Here is a 21,572-nt window from a genome sequence, read left to right as displayed (position 1 = left end):
GTCATGTATGTCAGTGACAGAGCAGTTGCCCAGCATGTTCAAGTCTGGATTCAACCCCAACACCACCAAAGATGTGTGTGTGTGTGTGTGTGTGTGTGTGTGTGTGTGTGTGTGTGTGTTTGACTATAAATATATACATGACTGACTATAAATATATATGATTGAACACACACACACACACACACACACACACACACACACACACACACCACACCGATTGAATGAATTGGTGTTTTGGGACAGAGTTTCCTGGTGTTGCCATACTAGCCTGGGACTCATTCTGAGTTCATAGTGGAGGCTCATCTTTGGACGCTGGGAGACAAACCTGTGCCAACAGACTGCCTTGAAAAGATAATGTCCTTCCAAGAAAAGTGTACCAGAGAGAGGAAACCGCAAGATACAAGAAAAGTGTGACAGAGAGTGGGGACCAGAAGATACACTGTCATTGTAGCCTGAGACTTGGCTGGTCAAGTAAGAGTCAGAATGTGTGGGTTTTTCTTACTTGTTGTATGGGTCCTCAGTTCTTTAAACATATTTGATCCTAGTAAGACTGTTACAGAAAGAGTCTGTACTGTCATCCAGAGGTGGGCTCTCATTACTTTCACTTCTGGCCTCCACGTGTCAGCGGATGAAGCTAATCTAGAAGAAAAATAACATATTCATAAGACATTCATGGTTCTTACTCCCTGGTTTGACAAAACATCATCATCACTATCACCATCACCATCACCATCATCACCATCATCATCACCATCACCATCACCATCATCATCATCACCATCACCATCACCATCATCACTATCACCATCACCATCACCATCATCACCATCACCATCACCACCATCATCACCATCATCACCACCATCATCATCATCATCACCACCATCATCCTCATCAATTTTCTTGTAGTGCAGGGGATGAAACCCGGAGCTTTGTGCTTGCTAGGTAATTGCTCTACTACACCCAAAACCTAACTTTGATGGTGCCCCCTGAGTTTTGGTTCAGTCTGGAGGTGATCACATCTCAAGGAACTTGAAGCCACACTTGTTTATTCTCTCATCAGTCCCTCTATCTCCCAATCCTTTCTACACCAGTCATTACCACAGTTCTATTGACTGATGCCACACCAGAGGACATGCTCAATAGAGTTATTGAATTGATGACCTTATATGTTCTTCCCTCCACGAAATGTTCCCAAATTCTCCACTGACACAGGGTGTCTCCTCCTGTATTGCCCATTCCTGTCACCGCTCGGACAACACTTAAATGATCAGTCACATTGTGAATTTTTTTGTTTGGTCTTCTTTTTATATGCCCTGCCTATTCATTACTGTAGGGGTCCCTAATTTTATTTTATTTTATTTTTTTATTTTAGCTTTTTTACTTATTCACATTACATCTTGCTCACTGGCCCCACCCCTGGTCACTCCCTTCCACAACACCTCCCCCGCCTTTTCTTCCCCCATGTCCCCCTCCCACCATCTCCCTACCCTGGCACTTCAAGTCTCTGTGAGGCTAGGCGCTTCCTTCTCCCACCAAGGCCAGACAAGGCAGCCCAGATAGAAGACCATATCCTATGTACAGGCAACAGCTTTTGGATAAGAGTTCCTGGTTTTAAATTTACCCTCCCCAAATGAATGCTTTAGTTTGTTTTGTTTTTTTTTTTCCCTTCCTGTGTCCTTTCCACCTCCGAGTATTTGCCAGCCTAGTTCTCCCCACAAACCCCAGCCATAATGTATACCTCCAATCTGTGGAGGCTGGTGACGACGGTTAAGGAACTACTCACCCATCTCAGTGTGGTACCCATGCTGCATGCTCTTCAACCGCCCATCATCGCTTCATTCGAAGGCAATGATTCAGTCAATCACGGAGCCTTTGCTGAACCTCCGCTCTGAGCCAGTCATCACGCTCGGTGCTCTGGAGGATGTGCAAAGATGAATAAGATGGCCTCCTCTGGTTCTCGTAGCAGTTACTGATGTAGGATCCATATGCACTTGACCGTGTACTGCCCTGAGATGTTTCTCATACTAGCAGGAATTTGCTTTTCTGCTTGTTGATGTCTTTGTCCGGCAAAGAGCTGTTGAGTGCCCAAGGGACAGGCACCAACCTGGCAGCAGAGACAAATAACCAGCAAATTCCAGTTCCTGCCCATCAAGGAAGGTCAGACTGCAATACCAAAGAGGAACTGGGACTAGGTAGCAAGTCGGACGTAGCACACCAAATGCTATGGGAATCCCGAAGAAGGGACGCTCAGTCACCCAAGGACATGATGCAAGTTCCCATGGGAGGTGGGTGATTCAGGTGGCTTTGGAAGGACAGAATTAAAGAGAGGAGGTGAAGCAGGGCATCGTAGATAAAGGGAATACCATGAGCAAAGGCTTAGTGCTGGCTTAGTCACCAAAGTTCTTGCCTAACATAAATATGGCTTCGGGATCCATTCCCAGCACTGCATAGGTCAGAGGTGCAAGGAACATGATGTATATTTGATCCGTATGAATGAAGGCAGAACACAGGTCCCAGCTTGCTTCCTGTTGCTGTGTTAAACACCATGAGTGACTGGGAGGAATAAGTTTATTTGGCTTACATTTCCAAGCCTCAGTCCATCATTGTGGGAAGTCAGGGCAAGTCATGCAGGAACATGGAGGCAAGTGCTGGCTAGTTCCCTATGGCTTACTCCCCCCTGCTTTTTAATACAACCCAGCACCACAGATAGCACTTCCACTACGGGCTGGGTCCTCCCACATCAACCAGGAATCAGAGGGAAAACAAAAATGCCTACAGACTTTCCCAAAGGCCAATTTGATGGAGACAATGTCTTAATTGAGGGCTGTTCCAGGTGTTTCTAGTTCGAGTCAAGTGGGAAAAAAAAAATCAAAAACTAAAAACTTTAACTTGCACAGTAAAGTTGGGTCTCTTTGTGCAAGTGCACAGTCATTATGGTGGTTTGAGTAAGAATGGCCCTCGCCAGACTTGTATATTTAAATATTTGGTCACCAGGGAGTGATGCTGTTTGAAAGGATTACGAGGCTTAAGAGGTATGGCCGTGTGAGGGGAAGTATGTCTCTGCATGTGAGCTCTGAGGCTTCAAAGGTCTCTGCCAGACCCAGTCTCACTGGATCTGCTTGAAGATCATGTGTAGCTCACAGCTACTGATCCATGCCCTCTGCCATGGATGATAAAGGACTGACCCTCTGGAACTGTAAGCCAGCCCTCCAAACCCCAATTAAATGCTTCATTTTATGAGAGTCGCCTTGGTCACAGTGTCTGTCTTCACAGCAATAGAACAGTGACTAAGTCACAGACTAAGGAAGCTGGACTGTGTTCTTTAGCAAGGGCATCCGTCTCTGACATCATTACTTGTGTAGTGCACACTTATAAGAAGCATCCAAACAGGGCTGGAGATATGACTCAGTAAATTGCTTGTGTGAGGATCTGGGTTCAGATCCCAAGAACCCACATGAACTGGAAAGTGGAGACAGGAGGATTCCTAGGTCTTGTTGGCTAGCCTGTCCAGCAGAATACTTGAGCTTCCGCTTCAGTGAGAGAACTTGTCTCAAAAAATATGTGGACAGTGATTGGGGAAGACCTCTGTGTGCCAACATCTGACTTTAATACACACACACACACACACACACACACACACACACACACACATGCGTGCATGCATGCATGCATGCATGCACGTATACATACATGCACATATACATAACACACACAAACTTTCAAAGAGGTGTGTACAAATTATACACATTTTGAAGCAAATCACTCTGGTGGTGTTTTGAGTATTTATTAATTACTTAAGATTGTTTTCTACCTAAGCTAGCATGTTACCATTTAAAATGGAAGCAAACTTTTCCATTTGTAAGTACCTCTTGGATATCATTTCATGCCAGTGCGAGCACATCTGATCCACCCTTTAAAGAGCTGTATGGTTGGTAATACATTAGCAGTTAAAAAACTAAAGAAGCAAATCGGGCCTAGTCTTTCAGTCTGTCACACAACCTGTGCTTCTGTGACTTTTCTGTAATGTGAACACACTATATGTACCTGTCCATAGGGGTCTGTGTGAGTATCCGAGTGCCTGGAAGATGAAATCATTATTGATGATTCCACTAGACGAGTTCTAACTATTCAAGGTGTGTTTTGGACAAAACGATATAATTTGATTTCTTTGTAGGAAATCTTGCTGGCACTCCTTGGGAATGAACAGGGAAGGAAAATTGGTAGTGGGATCTTCTTCAGACTTCTGCACACTGTGGTGGTACAAAATATTGGCTGTGAAGTATTACATGACTAAATCCCAAAATCTGCCTGATACTGATGAAGGAGACAATCTTCCTCTAAGTCCCACATTTAGAGAGGACTGTTCTTCTGATCACTTCTGAGTCCATACTACGTTTTGGTTTGAGATGGGCCTTGCTATTTAGCCTGGTTGGCCTGATACTGGGCCTATGGATAAGGTTAGCTCCAATCTTTCTGCAATTCTGCCTCTGCCCTCCAGGCGCTGGATTACATGCCTGCACTACTATGACCCGATTTATTTCGTTTTGTCGTTTTCTTCCTGTTTTGTCTCACATTGTAACCCGCGCAAGTATGCGATATTCAACAATCAGTCCAGCTTTCCGAGTGCTGGAGGTTCTAAGAGTAAGATACCAAACTAAGCTCCTTACTACTACGGCTTAAGTACAGGCTTAAGTACAGAATATAAGATCAAGTGACGGGAGCTCTGAGGAGCTTCCATTCCAGGGCACATTTATGACTGAGGATGAGAAAAACAATGAACAAGAATGTTAACTTAGCCCAAATCTCTTGATTGTACATTAGTCTAATCAGTACTCGCTAATGTTTAACACACAACCCACCCCGTCTAAGTTTAATAATCATCGTCCATAAAGAAACTTGGGGAGCCCGTGGCTCATTCCCTGGGTTAGATGGGTTAAAGGGATGTTCGCGCTGAGACCCAGGCCCCCAGTATGACGACCCGCCCCGCCCCGCAGCCACGGCGAGCTAGGCGTCTGAGCTGACGTCTCGCTAGCCTGCCGGCAGCGGGCTGCTTCAGCTCGCACGCGCGAGGGCCTAAGCCGAGGCTGAGCGAGTAGCCCGGCAGCGGGTGCGGAACCCTTCAACACCGCGGACTGCGCGCGCCGGCGCCCCACGGCGGGCGACGGTTGCGGCCCCGCGTTGGGAGGACTTCCGGCGTGTGCCGGGGTGGCCGGATGACGTGGCTGAGTCAGAGGAAGAGGCTCGGAGGCCGGGGGGCGGGGGCGGCGCGGAGCGGGCGGTGACGGCGGCGGAGGCAGCGGCTGGGCCCGGGCCCCGTGCGTCTGTCCGCGCCCGGTGGATGTGAATCGGCGGCGGCGGCGGAGGAGTCGGTGGGCCGGCGCCCAGCCTGTGGGAGCGCGGAGAATGAGGCCGCTGCCGGGCGCTCCTGGCGTGGCGGCGGCCGCCGCGTTGTTGCTGCTGCTGTTGCCCCGGGCTCGGTCTGACGAGCACGAACACACGGTGAGGCGAAGCGAGCCGCGCGGCCGCCCCCGCCCCGCTCTCCCGCCGGCCGCCCCGCCAGGCCCGGCATGGTCTGAAGGCCCGGGGGGCCCGGTGCAGCCCCGCGGCCGCCCGAGCGCTCCTTCCGGTCGGGCATGGCGGGGCCGGATCCGCGGGAGCTGGGAGGAGGCATTTCCGAGCACTCGGGGCTGCCTGGGCCTTGCTCCCCGGCTCCGCCTCTCGGGGCTGGTGCCCTGGGGTCGGCCCGTAGCGGGCTCTGGACCGGGGAAACCGGACGCTGTGGGGCACTACACGGCGGAAGATGGATGCGTGGTGATCCAGGCGCTTGCCAACCAGGAAATACCCATCACTTCACGGCGGGCTCCGACTTCTCCCTACCCTTCTCCCTCTCGCCCGAACCGGATTTAAACCGTGGGGTGGGGACAGCTTTAGGGAAGCGGAGGTGTGAACAGCTTACACGCGGACAGGTCCTCACCCTTCAGGCACTTGGTCCCCAGCTCCCTTGTAACTTTCTCCGCGCTCCGCGAGTCCCCGGAGGACGCCCTGTCCGGGTGGTCGGCCCCCTAACTGGGGCAGCTCTGACCCCAGGGGGACCTTGAGTCACTCAGCCCTAAGGCCACACCCCCACTCACTTTTGCTTTTGGCCTGAAGTTGATTGGCCGTTTGTTTAATTGTATCTTCACATCAAAGCTTGCCTATTAACGACTTCTTGGAGTGACTTTCACCTAGAGCAGTAACGCTGTGGATTTTTCTTTTTTCTTTTTAAATTCAGAATGGTAGAGGCGGGGAAGTGAAGTGTGGAAAGTCAGGTAAACCTAGAAAATTGCTTGGGGAACGATTTTTTTTTTATTATTATGGTTTTTGCCCGAGTAGTCGTGTATTTACTAAAAATTGAAATATGTGGAGATCGTTTGGTTGTAGCTGATCGGTGACAAAACGAGAGCACTCTGCTTTAAGGGGCAGACTTTAGATTTTGTTTGTAGTGAACAAAACTTTGTTCTATGGCCTGGATTAGCTAATAAAAAACTCTAAGCTTGGCTGTTGTACCTTCAGTCACTGCCAGAATCTAATTTCATGTGTATGCAAGTTTTTTCAGAGAAACACTAAATTCAGTAACGTGTTTTTCTGAGACTTGTGATTTTTCACTTTAAGATAATTTTGGTTTCTTTTAAATTTCAGCAAGTACAGTAGTTTAACTAGTATTTGCCAAATTTTTAATACTTCAGTCTCCATGTAAAATCTGGAACTTGTGGTTAGTTATATTTCGACCATATAGACAGAAATTTATATTCTACTTTTTCAAATTTTGTATTTTATATTGCTACAAAGAGGGAAGATAGTATAATATAATTAATTGTGACCAAAAACTGTAGCATAATTCACAAATTTGTAAGTGGCAATTTCAATGAGGAAAAATTTAAAGTTTATTTTTATCTTATGTGACAAGTTTTGCCAGCATAGATGTGTACCATGTATGTCCTGAGTGTCTTAGAGACTAGAAGAGGGTGTCGGATCCCCTGAACTAGCATGGTAGATGGTTGTAAGCTATTCAGTGTGAATACTAGGAACCAAAGCGGGGTCTTGACTGCTTGAACCACCTCTTCACACTTAATTCAATGAAATTCTATCGATAGGAGTGTCCTGTTTATTTCATCTGTTCATTCACTTCTGCGGTAGAACTCAGGCCCTTCAGTGTAGTATGTACATATTCCGCCACAGAATGGATGTTTCTTTCTTTGAAACAGGGTTTCTCTGTGTATTCCTGGCTGTCCTGGGACTTGCTCTTTAGACCAGGCTGGCCTGGAATTCAGAGATTTGCCTGCTTCTGCCTCCTGGGTGCTGGGATTGAAGTACACATCTGGCTACATCTAGAATGCTTTAATTTTTATGCACATAAAATATTTGATAAAAAGGATGTTCCCCTCTCCCCCTCCCCCTGACACACAGACACTGGAGATAATCCACAGCTTCATGACTGCTATGCAGAGCCATGCGTGCCTCTACACTCACATCCCCAAAGGATGCAGTGTGAAGATGTGGCACCCAAAATAAATAACCCTGCCAAATTGTGAGTGAAGTTGAACCCAGTATGAGCACAGGTGGAATTTGACTTCAAAGCTTCTAGTTAATAAGTCTTTTGAAAAAACAAAATTTGTGCATGTTTTTGTTTATGGGTTTGGTGTGTGTGAGTGTGCATATAGAGGTCAGAGGTTGATAGTAAGTTTGTCCTCAGCTGCTCTCCACCGTTTTCATAAGAGGCCATCTCACTGGTCCTGAAGCTCACTCAGTAGGCTAGACTGGCTAGCCAATAAGCCCAGGGGTCCTCCTGTCTCTTCCTCCCAAGTGCTGGGATATGGGTGTGTACCCCTGGTTTCTTACATGGATGTTGGGGAGCTTTACCAACGGAGGCATCTTCCTAGGCCCACATTAGTGTCTTTACACAGCTCAGCTTGTGTTCCTTAGAACAGGGCTATAAAACACTGGCTGGAACTTAGTTCATGAGGAAATGTTTAGGTGAGTCTAGGTCCACATTGTGTTATTGAGATGTCTGTACAAGCATTAAGGCATAGTACCAGCTCTCAGGCACGGTGGACAGGTGGCCTAAGCATTCATGCAAGACTGTACTTCCTTGTTTCAGTGCCCACTTAACCACCATGTTGAATTATTTGTGAACTAAAGATCCTATCCTTTTCTTGCTTGCTACTTTTAAAATATTTTTATTTGTAAAAGTTTATTCTATTATTTATGCACATATGTGCATTTGCTCTTGGAGGCCAAAGGAGGAGGGTGTTGGACCTGCTGGAACAGGAGTTACAGGTACTGGTGAGCCACCTAGTGTGGGCGCCGGGAACCAAACTGTGTAGTCCTTAGGAAGAGTAACTAGCATTCATACCTGCTGAGCCATCTCTCCAACTATTTTACTGTTGCTTTTTGGAAGATGGAGTCTCAGTATTGGCTAAACTGGTCATGAATTCTTGGCTGGACTCAAGTGGTTCTCCTGCCTTGGCTTTCTGAATAGCTGGGGCTATTGGCATGCATCATTATCCTTGGTTAATTTTATAATGGGTCCCCCAAATTAGCTAAGAAGGAAGGACTGTCCTGTTGTCCCCTATAGCCCCCACATCCCCTTTTTCCTGTACCTGTGTGACTAGAATTTGCCTTACCATTAGACTCATATAGTGTTCTTTAAACATTTTTGGTTTTACATGTATTTGTTTATTCTGTGGTTTGTGGGCAGGTGAGTGCTGCAATGGGCATGTGGAGGCCAGAGGACAACTTGTGGGAGATGGCTCTTTCCTTCTGCCATGTAGACCTGAGACTGAGATTCAGTGTGTCAGGCTTAGCAGCAGGTACCTTTATCCATTGAACTGGCCATCTGTTAACACCCTTCTCCCACCCCCTGTATTCTTTATGTGCTTGTTTATCCAAATATTTATTCCAATATTCTTAGAAAAATGATGAGAAGGAAATGTGCTGTTGACTTCTGGAGAACCTGCTAATTTTAGTTTTTAAAGGTTGGACTGTAGGACATACTGTTTGGAATGAAAATTAATGAATATTTTCATTTATCAAAGACAGTCTCTTACTACATGACCGAAGGGTCATAAAACAAGTCTCTTTAAAGCCGGACATAGAACACACCTTTGATCCTAGCACTGGCAGACAGAGGCAGGTGGATCTCTTGTGAGTTCCAAGCTAGCCAGGGCTACACAGTGAGCCCTATGGTGGTGGAGGGAGGCTTAAAGTAAGCAAAGAGGGTGAGGAAGATAGCTCAGTGGGTTCTGTTTCTCAACATGATCACAAGGTTGTATCTTGTCATTCGTGCTCCTCCACCTCCCTCATACCTGCTACACATATACCGTAGCGCTGTGCTTAGTCTTAAGAGTACTTAGCTAGTGTCTGTTGAACGACTCAAGTAATTAGGTAACTACTAGGGACAGAGAGTTGTAATGCTGGCAGCATGAAACTTGCTTAAAGCACAGTGAACAAAACCAGCCCATTCCTACCTGTGGTCATTGTCTTAGGCATAGCTCTTTAGGTTCCCTGTCTAAAACTATTTCTTTTCAGTCTTTGCAGTTGTGATTTCAGAACTTCTGATGTGGGGTGGCCCCACGTGTGCCCAACATGGCTTGCTTTGCCTCTGTCAGAAACTTTTTATATTGTACTGAATGATTTGGAAAAAGGTTTTAAGACTGACTTACTTTCTGTTTAGTACTTGTCTGGCACGTATGCCTGTAAAGGAACCATGTGCATGCAGTGCCCACGGAGACCAGAAGAGGGCATCAGATTTCCCCCTAGAAGAGGAGTTCTGGAGGGTTGCGGGCTGCCATACAGGTCCTGGAAACTGAGCCTGAGTCCTTTGCAAGAGCAACAAGTGCTTTTAACTGGGCCAGCTCTCCATCCCCTACAGAAGGATCTGTTTGGTTGACAAATGGCAGCTTTTGTCTTGGTCTTTGTTAAAAGTATAGGAAGTTCAGAAACTTGCTTGAAGTTTTATCCTAAGAATAAGGCATGTCCTACAAGTGAGTTTTGAGCTTGCTGGTGCAGATTTAGTTTGTACAAAATGCCATTCTTGGCCCAGTTTTGGGCTGTACTTAATGATAAACTGAGAGTTGAGGTACAGAGCTATTTTAAGAAAGAACCATTATTTCAACACACTGTTGAAAACAAAAATTAGAAGAACCAATTTGTTTGTATTAATTCTTAAGTGTAGTTTAAATAATTGAAATGGGTTTCTGAACTCGCAGAAACGGGTTTCTGAACTCGAAAAACTGGGTTTTGGTTTCTCTGATAGAAGCATTCTAAAGTCAACATGTTCCTGTCCTGTAAAAACGAAAGGTAGCAGCTCATTTTGAGCTTCTGATCCTTGGTGAGCAGCATAATTTCTGAGCCCTTTAGTCAGGTTTACAAAGAGGTCAGCGACACTTTTTCAGTGTTCTTTCCAGGGCGTGGGGGGAATTATGATGTCTATCAGGGAGTAAAGTTTTGCTGTCCTCACCTCAAACATAAACAGAATGAGTGGGACCCATCACTGTGACTGCTTGAGAAGAAGGTCTTGACTTCTGAGCTTAGAGTACAAATACCATCTGAGGTTTTTTCCTTTAGAGCAGATTAAAGTCTCAAATGAAAAGGTTTGGCATTGAGTGCTGTACACTCTCGTTGCTTTGTACATCTATGTTTTTATTTTTTCCTTTTGGTTAAAAACTATCTGGAAGTCAACAAAAGCAAAGTCCTAGTTTGTAAAATAATAATTACATAGACTTGAAAACTATGTATGTATGTATGTATGTATGTATGTATGTATCTATCTATCTATCTATCTATCTATCTATCAATGAAACAAGGTCTTGCTAGGTAGCCAAGGATGACCTAGAACTTGACATGGAGCCTGAGGTGGCTCTGACGTAGCTTGCCTCCACATCATCTTTCTAAAGGCTGTGATTTACAGGTGTGTTCTACCATGCCTGACAAATTACTTAACATCTCTCTTGTTCTTATTTTGAATCTGTAAAAGGGATGAAATAATACGGCCTTTCTAGCATCTTTGAGAAGATTCCATGTTTACATGAAGATATTAGGACCGTGTCTAGCTCCTGGAATGTAATTATAAAGGGGCAGCCAGTGTTGTGCTATTACAGAAGCTGATGAGGCCAGGCTATGCAAGGGATGGTCAGGTAGAGCTTTACCTGAGGAGTTAAGAAAGGAACACTCAGCATTTCTGAAGGGCAAGTAGAATTTGACTAATTGCAGAAAAGAAGGGCATTGTGAATTCAGGGAAAGAAGAAAAAAGGTGCAGTACATTTGGAAAGGAAGGGAGTGCTGAGGTGTTTTGACTGGAATGGACAGTGCAGGACTAGTGTTCCAGGGAGATTCTTCTGAAGGCGGGGGAGTAACTAGGTGAGGAACACAGGAAACTGGGTTCTCCTTTCTTGGGGCGGCTTCCCCCAGACGATTCAGATGGGTGGAATTAATGCCATGCCAGGGACCTCTGTGCTTCCTTGACAGTCCTCTTCCCCAGATATATTTTACAGGTAAATTAGAACACCCTACTTCTCAGTGTCTTTGCCCAGGGCAGTTTTTCTAAACAAATTTAATTTTTTTTAATATTTACTTACTTATTTACTTATTTATTTTGCTAGGAATTCTTGGGCTGCTTAGGGAGGGAACTAAAGTAGTCTTTACCACAGGTTTTTCAGGGAAGGAATAGTGGAGGGAAATCCTTCCACAGACCCAGGGAGCTCAGGGCATTTGTCTTCAGCTTCAGGTGAGAAAAAGCTTCCCTACCTCCTGTGAAATCTTCCTTTTGATTCTTCGAGCTTCAAGATAGCTTTAAACATCTTTTTTTTTCTTAAGATGGAGCTATTAAGATGGAGACTCTGGGGGCTGGGGATTTAGCTCAGTGGTAGAGCGCTTACCTAGGAAGCGCAAGGCCCTGGGTTCGGTCCCCAGCTCCGAAAAAAAGAACCCAAAAAAAAAAAAAAAAAAAAAAAGATGGAGACTCTGTAGCCTAGATTAGCTTCGAACTCACAATCCTCCTGCCACAACTCCCTGAGCTTGTGCTTCGTGTGTACTCAGTGAGACTGAGCTCGTGACCTTGGCTCGGGAGCCCTTACTTTCAGGGGTGAATAAAGTCTGGATGAAGTAGTAAACATTTTAAGTTCATTGTATTTGACTGCAAAAAAGGAGCCTGTTAAAGAAGTGAGGCATTGTTTAGGCCCTGGCCCTCACCTGCAGCTCTGACTGTGTTTCTCATTATTATTTGAGCCCTGTCCCAGAGTCTTAGATTGCAGAATCCTGTACATTGTTGTTATAGTTCTTACTGTTCACCTTCAGCTTTGTGTTTCTGACCGCTACTTCAGCCCTCTTCCTGGAGAGAATCTTTAACTACAGAATGTGTACATTTTTGTTCTAGTTCTTGGCTCATTCAGTCAAAACTCTGCCAGCCTGTTAAGGCTTCACACATGTTCAAACTAACTAACGTCATTTCAGAATGTGGGTTTAATATACATTGTTACCTTCAACTGTTTGGGTGTGCATAAAATACATGGATGTCTTACTTTTACATGGAAGTAATTATGTTCAGATTTTTATTTCTAAAGAATTACGTATATTGAGGTTTATCTCAAAGGTATTTTCTAGAGTTACATATAACATTTCTACAGACTCAGCAGGATTCATGGCCAGGTTCTCATTAAGGGGCACTTCTATACAGTGTTCCCATCTCTCCTTTCTTTTATCTCTGAGTGAATGCTGTTATAGGTAGCACAAACTTTGACTAAGTTGCCCATGAACTTGACATGTCACTATTTCTCTGGTGTTTACCAGTGGTATTAAATACTTTGTACATTATAACAGTTTGACTTGGTGAATAAGTTTTCATTCTTGGAACTGTGATCAGAGAGAAGTGGTTGTTGGAGATCTCAGTTTGGAGAATTTTGAGGATGTGCAACTAGAAAGGAGTACTTTGATTTGCTCTGTGATTGGATGGGAGACCTAGTACAGGTTTGTCAGTCATACCCCCAAGTACAAGGATAGTTATGGACGGAGGTATATGGAGACATTAATACTCGGACCCTTAATTATTTATGTCATGTATGGAGATTATCTGTAGTTGTTTTCTGGACGTACTTGAAGCAGCTTATAGTTTTCTGTATTACTATTCACCCTGACCTTTCTTTGATAGAGCAGAATTAATTATTCCTTTATTGTTGCTATACTAGATCTTTGTTACTGTAATCCTAACCTTTTTTCCGCGTGTTAATCATTTACATGTATGGTTCTACATGGGTTGTGAACTCAAAGGAAAGAAGAATTATTCTTTATTAAATATTAAGAATTCTTTATTTTTTGAGACAGACTCTGACCATGTAGCTCTATCTGGAACACGACATAGACCAGATTGGCCTGGAAGTCAGAAGTACCTTTCTCTGCCTCCCAAATGCTGGGACTAATGTATCACATCCATGTGCCACTGTGACAGGCAAGAAGGATATTTTTTTATTGTCCATATATCCTTAATATCTAACTTAGGGCTTGCTGTATGCTGTCTGTGTGTCTGAACAGTAAGATAGTTTTTTTTTTTTTTTTTTTTTTGGTTCTTTTTTTCGGAGCTGGGGACCGAACCCAGGGCCTTGTGCTTCCTAGGTAAGCGCTCTACCACTGAGCTAAATCCCCAGCCCCAGTAAGATAGTTTTTATTTCCTTGATTATCTGATGTCTTCAGTGGACAACAAGGCAGTATGTTTTAGGGAGGTGGTGATTGTTGATATGAACAGAAAGGAAGAAGCAGATTTTTGGAGTAAGAATAGATAAACTAGTGGTCTAGGTTCTCTGGAAGATAGAACAGAGCCTTGGGTTTGAGTCCCCTAGTATCATTAGGAAACGATTTGGAACAGCAGATTTGAGAATGGTTAATTTGGTTGTGAATACGTTAGATTTTTGTTGAAAGTGTTTATCGATCAGTTTTCAATGGGAGAAGTGGAGATAGAAATTACATAGCTGCTAGTTGCATAGCTTCTTGTTAAATGATTCCCTTTAAGAGATCAGTAGGGGAGGGAACACATTCTATGGAAAACAGAATCCTCAGTGATCAACACAGTTGTTGGCACATGCTAGGCCTTTCATCAATACTGTCCATTGGATCAGCTTTTGTGCTGTTAGTTGACTTGAAAGCACCCGAGCACCCCCTGCTCCTGTAGAGGACCAGAGTTTGGTTCTAGCACCATATACCTCACAATGCCCCGTACCTTCAGCTCCAGGTAGATCTGATGCCTCTTGCCTCCAGGGCAGATACACACAAACACATACACATAATTTAAAAATAAATCTGATGGTGTCTGGTTAATATTACTATGAAATTGAAACATAGAGATTTTTTAAAAATCCTTGGTAGGTCCTACTGTGGGGGGTCACAAAAAGGTGAAGTTGGCTGTCCTAGCCCTATGTATATGGCTACAAATAATATTCACTGATGGTTCGAGGTGTGGTTTAAAGAAACAGATGCAGGATGAGTCATTGGTAGTTGGACTGTAGCTCTGAACCTTCTTGTGTTGGTTGCAATGTCGCTTTTCTTTTTCTAGGTATTTGTCTCTTGTCTAGTCCAGAGCTGTGAGAAAGGCTAAGAGGGAAGGTTGCGTTGTTTTATGCTGATATGAGTTCGTCAGGGAAGGGAGTCTAATGATTAACGTGAAGAAGCTGTTGATTTTCGTTCCTCCTTCCTTGTCCAGGTTTCCCTGTCAAAGTGTATTGGTTTGGGACTTATCATTACTTAATAGTTATAAACCTACTTCCACAAGCTCTTGACTTTTTAAAAAACATTATCTTTTGTAAAACAAGGTTTGGGGAAAATAGGTTCTGAGACCACAATCAGGATAAAATTTTAAGGTCATGACCTTTGATTTTGAAAGTGTGTATTGGTAGTCAGACAAAATTTCTACTGTTTTACCTTTTAGGGACTTGAATGTAGACAGTTTACTTAATTGAAATAGATATTTTAAAATTACATGTCTTATTTTTCTTGTTACAGTATCAAGATAAAGAAGAAGTTGTTTTATGGATGAATACTGTTGGTCCCTACCACAATCGCCAAGAAACATATAAATACTTTTCACTTCCATTTTGTGTGGGGTCAAAAAAAAGTATCAGTCATTACCATGAAACTTTGGGAGAAGCACTTCAAGGAGTTGAATTAGAATTTAGTGGCCTGGATATTAAATTTAAAGGTAAGTCAGCATTAGTAACCCTTACCGACATTGGAGCCAGGTAATTTTCCTGTATGGTATTGTCATGTACATTATAGGATGTTTAGCAAAGTAAATTGTTAATAGAATGTTTCCCTAACATAGTTCTTTCTAAAAAGTATTTTTTTAGTAAACTTATTAGATACATATATGGCCTTGGAAGGCCCTCAGAGAGCTCATAATAAAGTGATTTTTGGAGGTGTGGGACTCCAAAAGGGATATGTGATTACTGAAAAATTTGTGTAAAACCTCAAATTTAACTTGTATGATATACTCAGAATGTATTTGGTATTACTCTACTGATTCATCCTTATCACCTGTAGAATATTTAAAATTTAAGTCACACAGTTAGGTTGAAGGGGAAGTCTCTTTGTTGGAGCTGTCATTGAGAATGTGTATGTTTTTACTTAGTGCTTTCCTCTGTGAGGTCTCAGAGCACTCCCTGCATAGGCATTTGTAGAACCATGGCTAAGGCATCTCTGGGAAGTTGAAATTTTGCTGAATCTTTGCTCTAGAAGCTTTGGGGTTTTTTTTTTACTAGAACACAGTCTTTGTACTCAGGAGCTTGGCTTTTAGTCTACTTCATTCACTTCATGGATTTTAGTAAAATCATTTGCTCCAATTTTGACTTCATTATGTCTGGATATGGAATATAGATAGTAACTGCCTTCTGATATTTTTAGTGCATTGGGAGGAGACTACATCATGAGATACAAAGATAGTATTACTTTGATTTGTTAAATTATGCTCTTATTTATTGATTTCTTTTGTTACTGTTTTGAAAATGGATGCTTATATTTATACCTTCCCCATAATGTCCCTTGGGACTTAATTATAAAATTGAGTTGTAAGTTTAAACCATAGTGGTGTGGCCTATAATTTTATGAGTGTTAGAAACATACCCTGAGGCTTATGTTTTAATTTAATAAGGTAACTGAAATATTTAATCATAAATATGATGTAACTAAATGGGAATGCGTGATCTTTGGGAACCTCAGTACTGAATTTATCCACTTAACTTCTTCTTTTCTATATTTGGTAGACATGTCTCATTTAATAGAGAGGAGTGAGGGGAGGGGAGGGGAGGGAAGGGAGGGAGGGAGAGAGAGGGGGGAGAGGGAGAGGGTGAGGGAGAGGGAGATTGAGATTGAGGGGTGGGGATTGAGAGATTGATTTTTGAAAAAGCCCTGCGTTGTTGCAGTTGTTTCATCAGATCTGAAATTCTTATGCCTCACTTGTCTGAAGAAACATTTATGTAGCAGTCTTAGCCTCCCTTCTGCAAAGTCCTGGAGACTGAGATGGGGATAAGTCATCAGAGGTGTTTTCACGGGCGTGAAAGTGAAATTTGTCTTCTTTTACAGACTAAGCTAATACTTGAGGGGTGGAAGAATTGCCCATTGTTACTCCCCGAAAGGTAGCAGCTCTTGGGGCCTAGCCAGCTGTACACCTTCTGCTGGATACGCTGCTAAAGCAGCTGCTAACTTAGGTAGTCTGGACGAAGTAGCCAGTGGAGACTGGGTCTCATGTACTGCTCCTGTAGGCTTCTTTGGTTCATAGATAAAAATATCCATGCTTTGAAAATTGTTCCTGATTGTTACTCATTGTCATTTGTAATGAAATTTTGGGTAGACTATACCTTTGGAGGCCCAGATGTGGGCAATTTGTTCATTGTATTTCATAATACTAAATGATATAGAAAGCAGAACATTGTCTCAATGTGAAATACTGATCGTCTGTCTGTCTGTCTGTCTGTCTGTCTGTCTGTCTATCTATCTGTCTGTCATTTTGAGGTGTTTTAAAGTAGAGACTTGTGAAGCTCAGGCTGTCCTCAAATTTGCTATGTATCCGAGGCTGTCCTTCAGTTTCTCACTCTCTTTGCCTCCTGTGTGCTGGGATTGTGGACATTTGGCATTGTATCTAACTAAGATTTGTTTTTAGTGTTTTCATCTCAAGCAGTTGACTTTGACTCTTCTGAAGGTGTGTTCATATGCAGTAAAAAATTTAAAACACACACATGTGCACATGCACAAACATGCTTGCATACGTATATACAGAAACATTATTATTAATTTATTTAAACTTAGCAGAGTCTATCAGGCTAATAGTACCATTTTGTAATGTGAAGGTCACTAGAGAGATTATTTTAAGGAACTAATCATATTCTTGGTCTGAAGACTATTTTAGATCTGGGTTGTGTCGGATGCCTCTCACTTCAGATTGTCTGCACAGCCTTCTCATTTTCTTACATGCTGGTGCTAGACAAAAATGCTAATTGAGACCATTTAGAGAAAATACATTAAATATACAAGGACAGGTATATATTAGGCGTCCTTGAACCAGGCGTGATTTTATTACTTTCTAATCATGGATACTATCTCTTAGAACATTGCTGTTACTGAGCAGAAAAACTTAGGTTTTAGATTGAGCCGTGGTCTACCTACTGCCTTCTGTGTGGTTATAGAAAGAACATTCAATCTTTTGTAGCTCTTGTCTGGGAAGCATGGGGAATAGTATACATTCCCCATGTATAGAATCATTGCTAGGTTTGAATGAGATAATGTACTTTTAAAATTACTTGGTATATAGTTTTTGTGAATAGTTGTGCCTACTAATTTATATATATGTAATATATATAATTCTACGTGTTTATATATTAGTACTTCTGAAATGTTAAATTCTGCACTCTTCCTGCTGGCTTCATTAGGTTAGTACATTCTTACATACCCTAGCTGCTAAGACTGGGAGCGCTCTTAATAAATTGTACAGTGTGTCCTACTCACTTTTATGACAGTTGGTTCCTTTTGATTATTAGATGATCTGAGATTGTTATTCTAATGTTTTGTTGTTGACTCTGTGTGTGTGCGCGTGCGTGCGCACGTGTGGGCATGTGTTTGTAAAAGATATGACCATGCTGACCAGGCTAGCTTAAGCCTAGAATTTGGTGTATATCCCTTGGTGGCTTTGTTGAGGTCAGCTTAGAACTTACGGATTCTCTGCCACAGTCTTTTGAGTGCTGAGATCACAGATGTGAGCCACCAGGCCCAGCTGGGGTAGTGTTCCTAACAGGGGAAGTTGCTGCCCTGCGTCTTTCCCGGTTATTTGAGAATCCTGTAGTATAATAGAGGGCATTAATAGCTGACAAATGATGACTTCTAGGGATATTCCTTTTCACTTACTATATTCTTGTTTTTTAAATTATTTCTTCTTTGAATATCCTAACCTAATACACAGATGGCATTTTGTAGTTCCTCTTACCCTAAGTGAATTGGTACATTTAGAATTCTGCAGATATGGAGAAATGCCAATGTTGTTTAGGTCCTTATGCACCTAAAGTTAAGTGATTCTCCATCTTGGCTGCTCTCGTTCCCAAAGGCAACATTTCCAGTCTGATATCTGCCTGAGTGGAATAGCTCTCTGCCAAAGGATGGGGAAAGAACTTGGACTAGCAGGCTCTCCCTCTCTTTCAGCTGGAGGAGTTTTATTGAAGGCAGTCCCACACTACTCACTCCCTAGCTCCCACTGTTTCCAGTGTTCTACTTGTGGAGCTTCCAGAAATTCTCCAGAGGAAAGTGTACCTCTGGTCTCCTGCAGTGGGAGACAAGTTGAGGGTGTTCATCCAGCTCTTTGGTAGGTAGGGGAGAGAATGTGAGAGAGTCCAACTTCATATTCTTTCTTTCTTGTTTCTTCTTCTCTGTGGTTGTTTTTATCATCTTGTCATTGTCGTCCTCATCTTCATCCTAAGAACCAAAATCCCCAGCCCTTCATTTTTTTTCTGAGTTTTCGGATTCACCTCAAATCTGTGGTCCTTCGGTCTCTTACATTCTCAGTCCACTCCGTGTAAATATCCACGTGTAATTATGCTCTGTGTTTAGCCCTTCTCTCTCCTTTATGTTCCAAGGCTTGGGTATGTGTCTTAGACAGGCTGACGTCAGTCCCATTTCCCCAGGCAGTTTTCTTGCTCTCTTTCCCCCTGTGTTATGTGTCACCAGTCACATTCTCTGTTTTTCCTTTGCCAAAAGTCTGTTTAGCTCTTTTTATTTGTGATGGTTTGAATGATAGTGTCCCAATAGATCACACGTGTGAATCCTGGGCCAACAGTTGGTGACAGTGTGTGGGTGGGTTTTTGCTGGAGGAAGCGTGTCCCTTGGGGCAGGCTCTGAGATTTCAAAGCCATCTCAGTTTACTCCCCACAGCCACCCCCACCCCCTTTGTGGTTTAAAATATGAGCCCTCGGGCTCTGCTCCAGCCACCATGCTTGCTTGCTATGGTGGACTCTTCTCCCTCTGGTACTGTAACTGTAAGCCCAAACAGTCCCTTTGTTCTTGTTGCCTTGGTCATGGTGTTTGCCATAGCCACTGTTTTTGGTTTGATGGACTCACATCTTTTTCTACTGACATTTGAGGGGTTTTAGGACAGAGAAGAAAATAAACTACCTGTGTTTAAACAGGAGCTTGCTGCTAGATTTTTCTTCCTGTTAGTTTCAATTAGTGCTTTAACCAGACCAAACAATTAGAACCTGAAACTTGTCAGCTCCTCATTTGTTTGTTTTTTTTAAGTACCTTATGCTAACTGTAGATTTGATAATAGCTTCTTTTTGTATCATTAAAATTTTTATTTTTCAGATTGACATCACCCCCCAAAAGAAAAGGTTTCATTTTCTTCTGATTTTTTTTTTTTTGCAGTAATACAGTTTCAATACATAAAATTTAGGTTCTACAGAGGAATATAAAATTGAAATTTCTATTTATCCAAATTGTTTAAAAATACATAAAATTAAACTGAGCATGTTTGTACAATCCTGTAATTGTAACACTTGTGAGGCTGACGTGGAAGGATTGGGAATTCTCAGTCAACTTGGGGTCCATGGTGAGATCCTGTCACAGAAAGTAAAAATTGAATTCATGTTACCTATATTAAGTTTTTAAAAGCTCAACCCTTATGTAATGCTTACATGCCAGTAATTTGAGCATTTCTAACTAAAATTATATGTAATTTTTATATTTTTTCCTTATAACTTTTTGTGAGTTTATTCTTGTTACTCTTTAAATGTAGCTAAATAGTACTCTGTAATAGGATATGTAATTTTCCCCATGCTAGTTACAAGGTGATTTGTTCCCCCTTCTCTTTTTTTTTCTTTTTAGAAATAACAAAGCATTTAGCAGTTCTTCTGTAAGATATTGTAACGTATCTATAAATCGTTTACAAGCCTAAGTTCTTTGAAGTAGAATTACTGAATTGAAGGTTTAAACATACACATATTTAAAGGCTATAAACATTTTAAGGCAGTTTGTTTTTCCTTCTCCCCTCCCTTTCATTTTTTAATATTAGGGATTGAGCTGAGGAAGGGACCTCATGGATGTTAAGCAAATGTTTTCCCACTGAACTTCATCTCCAGCCCCACTCCCTTTTTTGACTTTTTATTTTGATATTTTGAGACACAGTCTTGCTAAGTTGCATGGCCTAGCAAGGGTTCCTCTGTAGTCCTGGCTGACTCTGAGCTTGCAATCCTTTTGTATTAGCTTCCAAGTAGCTAGGGTTTCAGGGTGGTTCCCTAAGCCACGAGTTGCCAGTCAGGTTGCTTAGTTCATCTGTACTTTGTAGTTTTTAAAATTAACTGCACACACCAGTATTTCCAGTCCATGGTTTGAGAATATGTTTGGCAGTTATTGAGTATGTATTTGCATTCCAGACTGCACTAGGTTCAACCAGACCTCTGGCTTCAGGGGTCTATCCTTGGGCACTCTGAAATTGTGCACTTAATGTGATTATACATTTGCAGGGTGGGGCGGGGGTGGGTTGCGGCCGGGGAAGTAACTCATGAGACTCTCAAGAGTGTACGGGCAAAAGTATTTAAGAACAGTGTGAATGCATTCACATGCCTGCCTTAAGACAATCCTGGGAAGGAGCCAGTTAAGGAACTGTGTGAGGGTCACAGACAGGTTAAACCACTTGCTTCTGTTGGGTAGTGAGTAGTGGAACTCAAACCAGAACTCAGGACTTTCTGTGTCTCTGTGCACGTACATGCTGATTTCACGATAGCTTTGCTGTGCGCTGTGGAGTTTGAGGTAAGAGTGTGCTTTTCCATGTTAGTAATTCCATCAAAAGACCAAGTGTCAGTGAGGTGCTGTGGTACGTTCTCAGAGAACACAGTGTGTGCTGTGCTAGGGGTCATCTTCTGGGTTGTCATTGTGCACACACTGGTGGTTTGGTTCTAGATCTACTTAGTATGGTGATCTCTGGAGAAATGTGCGTGGACATTTGCTAGGTTACAGCTTTGCTTTTATCCTTAAGACTTTTGCATTGCTAAAATCTTAGTTACATCTTCCTCAGA

The 21,572-nt window shown here is 42.7% G+C and overlaps 1 protein-coding gene across 1 annotated transcript in view; it reads left to right on the top strand.

Annotated features, from left to right (window-relative positions):
- The first annotated feature begins 5,274 nt into the window (after window positions 1-5,274).
- Window positions 5,275-21,572, top strand: part of Tm9sf3 (transmembrane 9 superfamily member 3) — a 52,790-nt gene continuing 36,492 nt past the window's right edge. Inside the window, exons 1-2 of the mRNA NM_001427812.1 lie at window positions 5,275-5,502; window positions 15,028-15,223. Coding sequence (NP_001414741.1) covers window positions 5,407-5,502; window positions 15,028-15,223 — 292 coding nt within the window. The 5' untranslated portion in view covers window positions 5,275-5,406. The remainder of the gene's footprint in view (window positions 5,503-15,027; window positions 15,224-21,572) is intronic.

The sequence above is a fragment of the Rattus norvegicus genome, chromosome 1, assembly GCF_036323735.1.
Source record: "Rattus norvegicus strain BN/NHsdMcwi chromosome 1, GRCr8, whole genome shotgun sequence".
Lineage (NCBI taxonomy): Eukaryota > Metazoa > Chordata > Mammalia > Rodentia > Muridae > Rattus > Rattus norvegicus.
This window is presented reverse-complemented; position numbering and strand designations above follow the sequence as displayed.